This window comes from Mus caroli, unplaced genomic scaffold (genome assembly GCF_978045245.1).
Source record: "Mus caroli unplaced genomic scaffold, Mus_caroli_1 scaffold_20, whole genome shotgun sequence".
Lineage (NCBI taxonomy): Eukaryota > Metazoa > Chordata > Mammalia > Rodentia > Muridae > Mus > Mus caroli.
This window is the reverse complement of record NW_028227275.1, coordinates 19927244-19942523: the sequence shown is the minus strand read 5'-3', so window position 1 is coordinate 19942523 and position 15280 is coordinate 19927244. Positions and strand designations below refer to the sequence as shown.

Sequence of the window (15280 nt, the reverse complement as noted above, 5' to 3'; positions counted from 1 at the left end):
AAACAGAGCCCAGACCTAGCTAGTCAACCTGCCACTGAGACTTTTTAAAAGTGCTTATTTTCAGCTAACCCCAAAGACTGTGTGGTTCAGTGGCTCAGGGGTGGAGCCCTGTATACAAAGCACCAGGGCAACGCCAAAGCCCTGCCCGGCCTGGGAATCTGTGGTCTGGAAGTTCAAGGAGGCCTCAGTTTCCCCTGCCCCTTTCTCCTGTAAGCTTTTTGCTTTATTTGGAGTGCAAACAGGAAAAGGGAAAGCGGGGGAAGAAGACAGGAAAATGCAAGGCAAAGCAGGAAACACACTAAAGCACAAAGGCCTCTGGAGCCAACGTGAGCTACTTGTTCTTCACATGCGCAGTGAGCCTCCTGAGCCTCAGTTTCCCCATCCATCTGCCTATCCGCACCTGTGAAAATGCATTGCATAAAGTGTCCAACACATTTTACTGAGCAATTGTCCAAAAAAAAAAAAAAAATCACCCAGGCTAGGGATGGCTCAGTGGGTAGAGCACCGGCTGCACAGCCTGAAGGCCCGAGTTAGGACATCAGCACCCATTCTATAATGCTATGGGAGGGAGACAGAGACAGAAAACCAAAGAGACAGCTCCAGGTCCAGTCAGACATCTGGTTGTCAATGAATAAGGCAGAAAGCAATAAATCAGGATACCCAATGACCTCCTTTGACCTCTATGAGCAAAGGCAGGGGCAGGGGCACAAGCACCTACACACACACACACACACACACACACACACACACACACACATGCATTTAACTTCAATATATGGAACTAAACCAGAGCACAAAGGGAAACTTTCCTTTAAGAAAGAATAAAATACAACAACCTATAGGAAAGCCATGGATGGGTCCCTGGGGAGTCTAGGCTCTCCACCGGGTCTGTGGGAATGCTAGAGGTAATATGAACAGGAAGAAATCAACAGAGATTCACAAAACCTGGCATAAGACATGAGAAGAGTCTCATCATTTATTTATAAAATGGGGGAAATCATAAAGAAACCACAGGGTTGTTTCTTTTTTTTTAATGTACCGTGATAAGCACTTTATTTGGGAGGAAATGTTCACTTTAATTTGAGAAAAATGCATAAAGGAATATTACTCAGCCATAAAACAGTAAGAAATCCTGTCGTTGGCAGCACAAATGAACCCAGAAGACATGATGATGTCATGAGCCAGATACAGAGAGACGACGATGTGTGGGCTCCCTTACACGTGGATCTAAAGGAGTCAGACTTATAGAAGAAGTAACGCGTGCTAGCCAGGGATGGGAGGGGAAGGAGGTTGGGGGATGGCACTCCATCCAAAGGTTCAAACTGCAGTCTCGAAATGAGCTAACTCTGGAACTCTCTTATGCAATATAGAAATTAGAGCTAATAATGCCGTAGTGTTTACTTGGAGCTTGCAAAGAGCTCTCAACACAGAGAGAGGGGGGAGGGGGAGAGGGAGGGGGAGGGGGAGAGAGGAAGGGGGAGAGGGAGGGGGAGAGGGGAAGGGGGAGAGGGAGGGGGAAAGGGGGAGAGGGAGGGGGAAAGGGGGAGAGGGATAAGCGAAGGGGGAAGGGGGAGGGGGAAAGGGGGAGAGGGAGGGGGAAGGGAGGCAGGGGATACATTAACTAATTTGACTATTTTTACACTGTATATGTATTACAAATCCTTATTTTTGTACTTAGAGTGCACCTAATTTTTATTGGCCAATAAAACTGGAAAAGAAAAAAAATCAGTGTAATGGGAACCAGATATAGACATTACCCTCTCAAAGTTGCCCATGGGAATCAAAGGGGATATACAATATCACATGAGACTCCTGGAACACAGAAGGTCTGGCAAGGCAGGGGAAGTGGAGAGAGGATAATGCAGACGAAGAAGGCAGACAAGGGCTGGGTTCTCACATGGTTCAGTGCTAGCTGTGCAAGCCTAAGGACCTGAGTTCAAATCCCAGCATCCACCTAAAAGCAAGGCATGGTGGAGTTTGCCTGTAGTCTTCATGCTGGAGACGGGTGCAATTGGTCTCGCCAATCTGTAAGCTCCAGGCTCAATGGGAGAACCTATCTTACAAAATAAGGAGGAGACCAATAGAGAAAGACACTGGAGGTCAATCTCCAGCCTCTGCACACCTGAAGACACACACACACACACACACATGGGGTGGGGGGAGGATGGATAATTTCAAAAGCAGATAAGCTCACTACTTCAGTGCTAAACAAAAGCTTTAGTGCCTCAGCTTGTGGGCATGCATGCGTATGCACAAATGTGCAAACACACAGGAGAACCTCTGAAATAAGCTCACTATCAGCCGGTAAGGTCCTTCCCACATAGTCTCACAGAATCTATTTTTATATCCCAGTGAGATTTGCAGCAAAGAATAGGGCTTCAGCAAAAAGAGGAAATGATTGCTGTGCTGTACCTTGGGTTTTCTCACTTCCCTATCTGAAAATAATCACCCAACAGATCCAAAAAAATGAATCCAGAACAATAGTGCAGCCCTCCGTACACTGCCGTGCATTGCTGCTGGGAACTGAATGGGGTCCGTTGGAAAGTTTGGGTGACTTGCCATCTTCTTAGCAAATGTCTAATGATATATTACAGCCCGGGAAGCTGGAAGAAGCCTTCCATGTCATCTGGTCCAACCCCACCATCTTACAAATGCAGAACTTGGATGATAAATTCCAACAAACACATTGCAGACTCTAATTAAACCATCTCCCTAGTGTTAAGGACTCTGCCAATCTTAGAGATAACATAAGACCTCCAAAATAGTTTCCAGTGAAATAGAAATAATTACCAATTATTAAGTAAAAAAAAAAGTAAGAATTAATGTAGCAGGAGGACCCTCCTGTCCCAAAGTCAGGACCATTTATATCTAGAAAAGCAAAAGATTAAAATCTTCTACCTACTTTGTAAGTAGAAGAGAACTCTGGAGTTCCACGCTGACGACTCGTGGTTTAACCATCAGCCACTGCTCCAATTTTATACCTAGACCGGTGGGTATCCAGGAGCTGCCCTGGTTTCCAAAGAAGTGGAGTTTTGAAAAAATGGCTCATGCACAGTAGAGCTATGACCAGTGGCCTGATGGTGGTGGATGTGGGGTCCCACGGTCAGCAGTGTGAGAGCGTGTTAGAAATAGAGACTCTAGAGTCGCACCAGCTCTCAGGCAGCATACTCTGCTGACAAGGTCCCCAGGTTCTTCTTTGCATATGAAACCTTGAGAAGCATGTATCCAAATGCAAGTCCAACTGATAACGTGTAACCACCAGCAATCTGTCTTTCCATCTCCCACCATTCCTCTAATGCTCTATGCCCCCCCCCCCCGTGCCCACTGACTCTCAGCTGCAGATTGCCCACCAAGCAGTTTGTTTTAATTGCTTGCCAAAATAATCTCTGTCTAGTGACAGGTTATTCTTTTTCTTGGAGCAGAAACACTACCGTGAAATCGTCTTTCTAAAACACTGGAAGGTAATTCACAGCAGGCTGCGCCAGAGTCAGAAGTAAAATAAAATACCAGAGAAGATCAATGAAGGCGGATGTCTAATCACTGGACGCATCCGAATCATACTGCAAGTATTCCCTTTACTTTATAAGATTATGTGTGCATATGTGTATCTGTGTGTCCCAGGAGGTGTAGGATCCCCCTGGAGCTGAAGTTACTTGTAGCTGTAAGCCACCTGAAGTGGGTGCTCAGAATCAAACTCAGGTCCTTTGTAAGAGCAATACAAGTCTTACCCTTCAACACCCCACATCTTGGGACTTAAGCCATACATAGACCCCCACCTATGTTATACAAGTGCTTTCCCAGTGATCTTCTTCTCGACCCTTGAATATTTTTAAAAACATCACCCCCATGCTGCTTTAGAGTAGTGATGATAATATACGTGACAGTGACAGTGCCTCCTCAGAGCTCTGGATGATTGGTTGGTGGGTCACGGAGGGCCTGCAATGAGGTTGCATCGGACCTCTGCAATGAACAACTGGTCTGTGAGGGTTCTTTGTAAGTGTCCATGGCTCACAAGCTCCCAAAAGGCAATGAAACGCGATCATGCACACTTGAACGTGGTGCTTTATCTGTTACGGCAAAGTCAAGATGAGCAGACTCTAGAAAATTGCTAACCCCGGGTCCCAAGCATTTCAGGCGAGTCATCTCTTGCATTTACACCAGTCATTTGTATTACAAAGTGAGTGAGGCTCTACTTTGCTGAGACCTGGTCATACCTACTGGTTAGATCATATCGTATAGCACCCAGGAAGAAGAAAACCTCGACTGAAGAATTGTCTCCATCAGACTGACCCATGAGTATGCCTTTGGGCCATTTTCTTGACTCCTGATTACCTGGTCAGGGCCTACCTGTGGGCTGGTGGTCCTGGGTTGTATAAGAATGCAAGCTGAGCAAGCCATAGGGAGCAAGTCTGTGAGCAGCATCCCTCCATTGGTTTCAGCTCCTGCCTTAAGTCCCTGCCTTAACTTGCCTTGGTGATAAGACAAGCTGAAATAAATCCTTTGGCCTGAATCTTTTATCACAGTGACAGAACGCAAACCAAAATGCAGAATTACTGTTCTTGTTTCAGTCCTGGGGACTGAACCTCCAGCCTTGCACATACGAGGAAAAAGGAAGCCTTCCAGAACTCCCATGGTATCCTCAGCCCTCTTCTTGACTTCCTCCCTCCCCACCCTAAGATAGGGCCTCACTCAGTTACCCATTCCTGGCCTTGAAATCACTGTGTAGCCCAGGCCAACCTTGAACTTTTGGTCTTCCTGCCACTGTTGCTCAAACAGCTGGAATTTCAAACATGCACCACCAGGCCCAGCTTAAAGTTGGTAAATTCTGGATTTAGGTTGTGAAATGGGATAGAGTTTGGATGAGCTATATGAACACACAAGTTGCACCTGGGACCACGGAGGCACAGTGGCACAGTGGTGGAGTGGTGCAGTGAAATGAGACTGGGAATTGTCCAGGTTTCTTGGCTGGTGCCAGGTCTATAAGATCTCAAACGGTAAGAAGACAGAAGGCAGAAGTATAACCTGCTTACAGCACACACGAGGGCCAAAAGGAAAGGCCAAAGAGGAAGAAAAGCTATGACCTGTGACCAACCAGGCACCCATCTTCTGTTTGCTTCTGTTAATCAGACTGTGTGTGTCATATTTCCTGGGCTCACTGAAGTCATGAGCCCTGCCAAAAAGACTGGAATGTTACCAATCTGAAGCAGTGCAAAGAGCAGAAGCTGGCCTAGCCAGATAAAAAGAGGGCCATTTCTCCATCAACGGGGTATCTTTAATTGACACCACTTCAGCCAAGCTATCAAGGTCACTGGAAAGAAGAAGCAGAAGCAGGAGACCTGGCAGATGCACCCTTCACACCTACAGCCACCAAAGTCTCTCCCTCCTACCCCTGCTCTCCAGTAGAGAACCTGAATTCCATGTCTTCCAAAGCATAGAAAATTCTAGAAAGAAGTTTTTAACCCATCTTAGAAATCTGGTTTCTCTAAATCAAGAAATATGTCTAAATCTGGAGATTGAATCCAGGGTCTTGCACATGGTAGGAAGTACTTTATCCCTGAGCTAGAGCCCTGGTGGACACCAGATCTTTTCAAAGAGCTTTCTCCATTTTATAGCACGATGACCAATGTTCAAATAAAAATACTTTGCCCTGATCCAGAACGTGGCTCTGTAATTCCTCTTGAGCTTGCCTCTCTCTGCCTTGTTAGAACCCTTACCTTCAGAAATGGCCTTCCTCACAGCTGCCAGGTAGGTCTCTGGCTCATCATCACAAGTCAGTTCCTGCCAGTGGGCCCAGTCAGGAAAGAAGGCCTGGAAGTCCTCGTCGTCTGGCTGCACTCCGCACAACAGCCGCACCACACGCTGCGGCGGGTGGCAGGCACGCTGCAGCATTGGCAGCAGTCCTGGCTGGCCGAAGCATCCTACCAGCCCGGCAGACAGTAGTACCAGCACGCATCGCGCATCCCTGAAGACCCACAGGTCCTGGGCAGAGAAGGAGGCATCCGGGACCAGCCGGTATGTCTGCATCTTCTGGCTACGGACCTGCCGGCAGGACACGAAAAGATCCTGTAGGTACTGACACCATTCCTCGGCATCTGGGCTGTAGAAGATGAGGATGTCGCATCCCCGGCCCCACCCTGCATGAGAGACACAGAAAAAAGCTCATTAATGCCTGCTCCTTCTAGGAGGCTCTCTGAAACCGGGGAGATACACCATCCAACGGGGCCCAGCATCCACAACTTGCCAGGTCTACCTGTAGCATTTTTCCAGCCCTTTTCCTTACTTACAGCCCATCAATGTGCCAGACACGCAACCCTCTCCACCCGAACACGTCCGACTATTCTAGATCATAGAAGCTACTGCATCACCCACCATAACCATCCAGCCGTTATCCCCCATAGCTGATCTGCTCTAGCCTATCAGTAAGCACTTATATAAAGCCTGTGCTATTCAAGTCTTCATCCACACACACTGCTGGTAAATTCCCTTCATCCTACCAGCATCCTTGGACCTTAGGTACCATTACTAGCCCACTGGAAAGGTGGGAGAGGGGTGTCAAGGTAGCATGTCGGGTAACTTAGCCAGTGAGTGACTCACAGTGGTAGCCAGAAGCTAAATTGTTTGATGTGACCCTGAAACGTGGTTCTATTTCAAACACAGTGGTCAGAAGTGTAGGACTGGGATCAGACTGTGAGGGTTAAAAGTCTGGCTTTACCGACTCTATGCAGAACTCTAGGAAAACAAAGTCTCCTGTGCCTCAGTTAGTCATCTGGAAGTAGAAAGAGAATGGTCATTTTTATGTGTATTTCAGGTCAGTCACAGAGCTTGAAATATAAAAAAGATCTGTCAAGAGTTGGAAGCTGGTGTCATGACAATGTGTCATGTAAGTGGAAACAGGATGAGTTGATGTTCTGAGCTACACCACATGGATGCCAGAAACAAACAGGGCAGAGGTAGGGGTACCTGGCCCATTATACCCCTCATTTGCAGAGGAAAGAAACATTTTGAGAAATGAGGGGGCTTGTTCAAGTTCACACTCAGTGAGTTAGCACACTCAGTAAATTAACAGCACAGCTAGGACTACCACTCAGGGTGGCTCCCAGCTCAACCCTTCGCCCTAGCCCCCTACACTTCCTTCTAACAGGAAATATGCCAAGAATATTTTAAAAGAGTCAAGTCACATTTTCCGATGATGAAAGAAGGTAGGCTCCTGACATTACTGTGACCGCTGTCCCAAGCCTTCACCTCACCACTGTTTGACATCTTCGTCTGGAAGGGAAGTACAATCAATGAGCACAAAGTGTCCGTGCTTCCTGCAATGTAGGGGTCCATCTTCCCCCTTGGAGAAGGGCCTGGACTATTTGTGAAGCAGGACTCTAAGTTGTAGGTTTACAATTGAATGTCAGCATTGGAGCTATTGAGATATCTCAGTGTATAAAGGTGCTTTTGAACAACTTGGCACCTGAGTACAACCCCCAGAAGGTGGAAGGACAGAATCAATGCCACAAAATTGTCCTCTGACTTCCACACACATGCCATGGTATGTATGTACACGCAATAAATATAAATAAGTAAATGCCATTTCTGGTCCATATGTCATTGAGTGGTTCCAGGTAAGGTCAGAGGTAGGCTTAGAGTAAGTCCCTAAGGCTCTGAGCTCTGGAAAGACCATAAGAGAAATACTTTTTTTTTTTTTCTGTCCATCTCCCTAGTTTTAACCCTTGTCTCCACCTCCCAAGTGCCAGGATTTAGAGGTATGTGCCACCATGCCAAGCCAATGGTAATGTTTACAGAAAGAGTAACAAGTGGACAAAGACGTCAAGGAGAAGGGGACGTGTCTTAAACGTCAGAAGCATCATTAGGAACACAAGATTAGGGGCTGGAGAGATGACTCGGTGGTTAAGAACATTTGTTGCTCTTGCAGAGGATGCAGGTTCTTAGGCAGCTCACAAGTCCCTGTAACTACAGCTTAAGGGAACCACATGTCTTCTTCTGGCCCCTGCTGACACTGGCAGACATAGACATGCATGCATGTGCGCACACACACACACACACACATGCACGCACACACGAAAAATAATAATTTTCAAAATCTTTAAATTTAAAAAATGTGAGCCGGGCGTGGTGGCGCACGCCTTTAATCCCAGCACTTGGGAGGCAGAGGCAGGCAGATTTCTGAGTTCGAGGCCAGCCTGGTCTACAAAGTGAGTTCCAGGACAGCCAGGGCTACATAGAGAAACCCTGTCTCCAAAAACCAAAAAAAAAAAAAAAAAAAAATGTAGAAGGAGGAAGAAAAAGTGGCACCAAGGCTAGTAATCCTAGCACCTGAGAGCCTGACATTTGGAGGGAGGAGGAAGAAGAGGAGGAGGAGGAAGAAGAGAAGGAGAAGGAAGGAGGGAGAGGAAGCAAGGCTAGTAATCCTAGCACCGGAAAGCCTGACAGGTGGAGGCAGGAGGATGAGATGTTTAAAAGGTAAAGGCACTTGCACCAAGCCTGATGACCTGAGTCATCACATTCTAGAAGAGAATCACCTCCCACAACCTGTCCTCTCATCTGCATCTGCAGAGTTCCGAGCCAACTTTGGAAGCTTTGTAGAGAAGTCAATGACGGCCTGAGTTTCATGAGCCCCTTATAAAAAAGGTAACGTTACATGAGTCCTTTGAGGTACTGACTTAGAAGAAAAAAACAATTTCCCTGAAGACTGTGTTCCCGAATGGCTACTCCAGAATTAGGAGAAAGATGTTTCACCTAGCACTGACATCACTGAGAGAATGAGTACACACACACACACACACACACACACACACACACACACACACACACACACACACACACACGAGCCAGGAGATACCCCCATAGCTTTGGCTTCCTTCTCTGTAACAATTACTATTCCTTAAATACAGAGTTACCATAAATGGTTAATCTTTCTTTCCTGGGCACTGACCTGCCAGTTTACTAAGCACCTCAGCTCTCACTCAAACCTCAAGATAAGGCCAGGTGCACACACTCTCAACAGCCTCACCTGGCAGGCAGTACTTGACCTCATTCTTCATGAACTGCAGCCAAGAGCCATGAGGACCGCACCAGGTGCTGACCTCATGGACCCCATTGACTGCAGACCCCACACGTTGAATTTCTAAGGTGCACTCTATTTTAAAGGTCAAAGAAATGTGAAATATAATCCAGAACATGTAAACTATAAATAAAACATCTAGTGCCATTGGCTTGAAATACTATTTTCTAATTTAAAAAAAAAAGAGCCAGAAATTCTTAGAGAAATGATGGGTTCTCCTGGTGATTCTAGTAATATGTATTGCAGACAGCAAGAAGTGTACAGTGAGCCCAAAACATCTTGTATGTCCATAAATAAGGATGTGCTCAAGCAAAAACCAACATAGTGAGGAAATGAGAGGCAGCTGAAGAAGCACCCACAGGCCAAGCAGGAGCAGTGTGGGAAAGGAAACAATGAAGCAACAAGACACTGCAAGCCTGAGCTATCTAAAGGCCCGTGGATCCATTATGTATGGACACAGTAACAGAATTGGGTGACTGGGTAAAGAAACCGAAGAGAGGCTGGGAAATGTAGCTCAGTGCCATAGCACAAGGTCCTTACTTCAATCTCCAGCACCAAAAACAATAATAATTTAAAACTGGGGGAGGGGAACACAGATATCTTACGCATATAAATCCCAAGAGGGCCACACCCTGAAGGAAACCGAATACATCTCTTCATAAATGTGGGCTGCACCTAGAGATTTCTTTTCACAGAGCCCAGTGTGGAAAGACAGGGAAAATCACTTCATTGTGCACAAACACAGCAAATACTGCCTCCACTCCATAACCAAGATCACCACCAACAACGTACGATCCTCCCAATCTAATGAACAGGAAAACATCAGCTAAATCCAACCATGGGAAAATCCTCAAAACTCACTGACTCATGTTTCTCAGGGCTTTCAAAGTGGAATATAGGTTGGGAGGAGAAAGCAAGGGCTCCAAGCCAAGATGCAGAGGATGAATATAATCAAAACATGGTGTACAGGCATATGAGATTCTCAAAGAATCAGTGAAAATACTGCAGTCTTCAAAAGCTGTTTTGAGAGTTGGCTCAGTGACTAAGAACACTTGTTACTTTAAAGAGAACCAGAACTCAGTGCCCAGCATCCACACAATGGCTCACGCCTTTTGTAACTCCAGTTCCAGGATAACTGATGCCCTCTTCTGACCTCCTCCGGCATCAGGCATGTACACGGTGCACATACATACACGCAGGCAAGACCCATAAAATCAATCGTGAAAGAGAACTGTCAAAGCTGATCGAGATCTAGGGTGATATGATAAAATCACAGCCCCGAGGCACCAAAGGATGCCTCACTTGTAAATGAAGTATGGTGTCATGAATGGGAACCTGGGATACCGTGTACAAACTAAAACACTTGAATAAAGAATAGGACTAAAAAAAAAAATAACTCACCACCCAACACATGGGAAGCTGAGTCAGGGGAAGAAAGAGTTATAGACTCCACCAGTGAGTTCCATTCAGTGAGTTCCAGGCTAGCCTGAGCTATGATGGCATCCTGTCTTAAAAGGCACCCCTACCCCAAATAATAATTATCAATTCACTAATTTCAGTAAATGTGTTGTATTAATGTAAATTGCCAATAAGAAGGAAGGTTTGGAATATGTAGGAACTCTTTTTATCAGTGGCTCTCAACCTCCTTAATGCTACGACCCCTTAATACAGTTCCTCATATTGTGACCCCCCCCACCATACAATTATTTTCGTTGCTACTTCATAACTGTAATTCTGCCACTGTTACAAGTCACAATATAAATATCTGTTTTCCAATGGTCTTAGGTGACCCCTGTGAAAGGGTCATTTGAGCCCCACAGTGGTCATATCCCACAAAGGTTGGGAACTGCTGCTCTAATGGTTTTTGCCATTCTCCTGAAAATCTAAATCTGTTCTGAAATAAGCACATTAAAACCACAACTGAATATAGAAAACAGCCATTTATAGTGGCATATTGCTGGGGTTCAAAGTTTGAACCCAACCCCCATTTAGCAAGAATATTTGAGAAGGAAGTAGTTAAGCTTCAGTCAAGCTAATGTCATGACACCTCTCTCTCTCTCTCTCTCTCTCTCTCTCTCTCTCTCTCTCTCGGTATTTGTGTGTGTGTGTGTGTTTGGGGAAGGTTGTATGTGTGTGAGGGTGTGACTTGGACCACTATCATAAATGGAGGAATATCTGCCCTCAGCATACATGATGGCAATTAAATTTACCATCCCAAAGACTTCAGGGTCACTGAAACCAAAAGGTGGGGCAGCTGTAAAACAAAAGTTCAAAGTGGAAGTTCAAGTTCCTCCCTGGCCTGCCAGGGAGCGCCATGGGGCCATCTGCTTGGTCAGCAGCTCTCCCTGTGTGGGGAGCCCAGAAGTCATTGCTCCCCGTTCTAAATTACTTCTCTCTTTCTCCTATTCAGTCAGAGAAACAACGTGTGAGCCAGCAAAGAGCCCATAAACCCAGGCAGAGCTGAGAAAGGGGCTTTGTTCTCCTAAAGCTCAAAGAACAGGTTTGGCTACAGGAGAGGGGAATGGTTTGGGGACAGGGCTGGCTGACCACAGAGGGGAGTCCCAGTTGGGGGAGGGGGAGCTAAAAGAGAGATGACACTGAATGATTCAGAAACCATCTGAGGAAAGAACAGAGAAGTGACCGCAGGTGACCTTGGAGTGGAGCCCAACGTTTGAACCTGTGCACCGTTTTGTTTGTCTGTTGTATGTGTGTGTGCACGCTGGGTGTGTTCATGAAGCCACAGCCCATGTGTGGAGGGCCAGGAGCAAGCAAAAGGATTTTGGTTCTCCCTCTCTACCATGTGGGCCCCTGGGACCAAACTCAAGCTTGGTGACAAGCACCCTTACTCGCTAAGCCATGTTGCTGGCCCTGTGGTGCTAGAAGACCAGGAATAGTGGGAGGGCTTAGAGGTGATCCTGGCAGAGAGCTGGTCGGGGTCTGAGAGCTATCCTCAGGTTCTTGGGGGCCAAGGCCTAGGGGGTAGGGGGGCTCTAGTCTTCACCAGCTGCAGACCTGGTGCCTTTGGGGAAGTCCCAGGCGCTTTCCTCGCTCTCTCTGGTAAATAAGAGAAACTATTCAAGCACAGGCTGGTTGCTCTCAAGGCCATTCAACAAGCAAACAAGTCAGGGAATGGAAGAGGAAGACTGACACTCACCCTCTAATGGCAAGAAATTTAAGAAGACCAGAGGGATTAGGCTACAGTTGAGTGGACCTTGAACACATCATGCAGTGTGAAGGAAGTCAGTCACTAAAACCACAGACTACATAATCCCATTCATGGGCAAGCCCAGAGCAGGGCAATCTAGAGGAAATACTGGAGAGGAGGTGAGAAGAGGAAAGACCTCTCTTTGAGCTGATAATAACATTCTCCCAGATTCACATATTGGCGAGGACACTAAAGGCCACTTACAGCACTCTTTCAGGCACAGCCAATCAGTAGCCCATGAGCTGAATGTGTCCCAGGATAGCTATGGGTGTGACTCAACTCATTCATAGATGACATCATGCCACAGTATCAAAAGCTGGGCACGCAGCATATTGAGTGCATGCATTATGACATTGTTTTTAAAATAAGGACGCCATACAGGATATTGGCCTGGATGACTCTCCAGCCTATAGCATGTTAGTGGGAAACCTGGCTTTCCCCTAACTATATATGACCTGCCCTCAGGGCTACTTATAAGTATAGACAAGTACCCAGGGATCCCATAGGGACGCAGTCTCACACTGCCTGGCATGGTGTTCCACCACAGAGGACACTGACAGCCAGAGGTTTGGACAGCTTTATCCTCTACCCCAGCTTTGGTTGTTGGGTTAGAGTCTTCCTCTGAACCTGAGTCCACCCTTCAAACCTAGCCCCTTCTGTTATTCCCCTTAGAGCCAGCCATCAAGACACTGGACAGGGAAAGCAGGTTGCTCAAAGGCTTCCCAGTGTGCTGTCCTCTAGTGCACAGCAGCCCAGAGCCCATCCCATCCAGGAGAGGAGACAAACAGGAGCTTAGCCACCTTATTTTTAACTCTCCCCAAACCCTCCATCCACCCAGTTACCATAGCTGTTCCCTGTATCTCAAACACATAGAATAGACCCCTTGCCTGGGACATACTCCTCCCCAGGACCCCCTGCCTTCCCTCCTTCAGGGCTTGCCTAATTTCCCCTGTCCACTTTCCCGATGCACCTGCCTTGATTTTGTTATTCAATAAGCTGTTGCCTCCCCTGTCCTCAGTTACACAGCTTTCATCTTCTTATGACAGTGCCTGGAAACAGCAAGCACTCAATAAAGTTTGTCCAGTGAATGGACCTTGAGCCACAGTGCTGCTTTATCCCATAGAGCCTAGCTAGGGAACCACAGGCCATTGATGAACCTCCCTCCCAGCCCCTTCAATAATAATAAGCATGTTTCACCAAAGCCTTTTCTACCTTCGTTCCAAAGTACCATGACCCAAGGCTAGACCTTAGCAGATCTGGAGACAGTTGGCTTTAACAGCTGCTCCCTTCCTTCCCAAGCATTGACTTCCCCCAGCCCGCTACACAATCTCTCTCAAGAGATGCTATCATCTGGTTTTCATTCTCACTCAAAGCATCACTCTGGAGCTAGGTAAACACAAGTCAGCCAAACCGAAAGCATGGCAACTCTCTCTTCTCATCTAGCAATTCCTCATTTAGTTACTGTTTTCTTTCATGCCACCAAAACTCTGTGGTGAACAGAGACCAGACCGACAAGGTTCTCACCAAGAACCTACTACGCCTATAGCCACTGAGGTGTATAGGCGCTGCTCACTAACTGTCTCTCAACGTTGTCCTTACATGGTTTGTCCTGGACCTCAGCGAGCTAAGGACTTGCCAAGTGTACATATGCTCATGAGCTAGAAAGAAACCCAAGACCAACCAGAAGAAACTTCTGGCACCTTTTGATGATTTGCTCACCAAATTCCAATTACCCCTGGACACATAAGTTCCATAGAGAACAGAGTAAGAGTAAAATAGAGTGTGGTCTCGGTTTTTACCAAAATTCCAGAGAAGATATACAATCGCGATGGACAAAGGGGGCTTCTGAAGCTATCCCTGGACCACCTAGGACTGCCTGAGCGCCCCCTATTGGTTGGATAAGACCCTAAGAGAAGCATCTGGCTTCTTACAGAATCCGCCCTCCACCTCCTATCAACTGTCGGGAGTACTCGGAGTTACAGCTGAGAAAGCGACCCTTGGCAACTTACAGCTATAAGGGAGACAAGAAGACTTAGAAACTGGGATAGGGCGAGCCCCAGGCAGGAGCAAGAGAGAATCGTGCACAGACCGGTTAGGAAACGTGAGAAAGTTCAGAGGGGAAGTTTGCGACAGAGACCGGAGAAAAGACCGGAAAGAATACAAAATCCCCTCACTAAAGACTAAAGAAGTGGGGAGACAGGTCTCAAGACCGGGAGGGTGGTGTCAGAGAGCCTCAGGGACCAGGGGCGCTCGAGCCAGGAGCCGGGAGCTGGAGAGCGCTGCTCCTGCTACCCACCTGAGGCTGCCATGCCGTCCCGGGAGCAGCTCGCATCCCCGGCTGGCACCGGAGCACGGTATCCGGTGCCCGCAGCCGTGGTGGGCGACGTCGTTGGCGCGGGGTTAGAAGCGGAGTCCAGCTGTGCTCAGGACAGTGGCGACTCTGGCGCTTCCTCCTGCCGGGCAGCTGGGACTCGCACGGGGGCGTGTCCAGAGGGTCTGCCCCGCCTGCGGGGCTCCGCGTGGCACCTGCACGCGCGGCGGTTGGAGAGGGGAAGTGAGAAGTCCACACGACCAGCCGCCAGCTCCCGACGCCGACCCCTGCTCGTGCCACGTGTGTCCCGTGCCTCAGGAAAGCAGGCAGCCACCTCGATGTCCCCCAAGAGCAGCCTGAGGTGCTGGAACTGGGGGGAGGGAAGACAGAGACTGTATGGCTAGCTAGTCTCAGAGACTTGAGGTGGGGAGGCATAGCACAGCTGTCCCAACCACCTTGTCCCTTGGGACTTGTCCCTGAGACACTGTCCCCAAGAATAGGGAGGGCCTGCAGGAAGGGGAAGGAGAAGCACCTGGCCCTAGGGTCTTGGCGTTGCCCTTGGGTGCCCTCCTGTGACCCTTCTGCATTTCCTTGGATCTGGCCCTCTAAGGGCACATGGGTGTTAGGCATAATCTTTGATAGATAGATGTTATCACTGCCAAGAACCTTCCACACACGATTGTTCCACTTCCAC

The 15280-nt window shown here is 47.7% G+C and overlaps 1 protein-coding gene across 1 annotated transcript in view; it reads right to left on the bottom strand.

Annotated features, from left to right (window-relative positions):
• Positions 1 to 14740, bottom strand: part of Pik3ap1 (phosphoinositide-3-kinase adaptor protein 1) — a 121188-nt gene extending 106448 nt beyond the window's left edge. Inside the window, exons 1-2 of the mRNA XM_021152078.3 lie at positions 14572 to 14740; positions 5715 to 6134 (exon numbers count right to left, since the gene is read on the bottom strand). Of these exons, the coding sequence (XP_021007737.1) occupies positions 5715 to 6134; positions 14572 to 14584 (433 nt within the window). The 5' untranslated portion in view covers positions 14585 to 14740. The remainder of the gene's footprint in view (positions 1 to 5714; positions 6135 to 14571) is intronic.
• Positions 14741 to 15280: the final 540 nt, after the last annotated feature.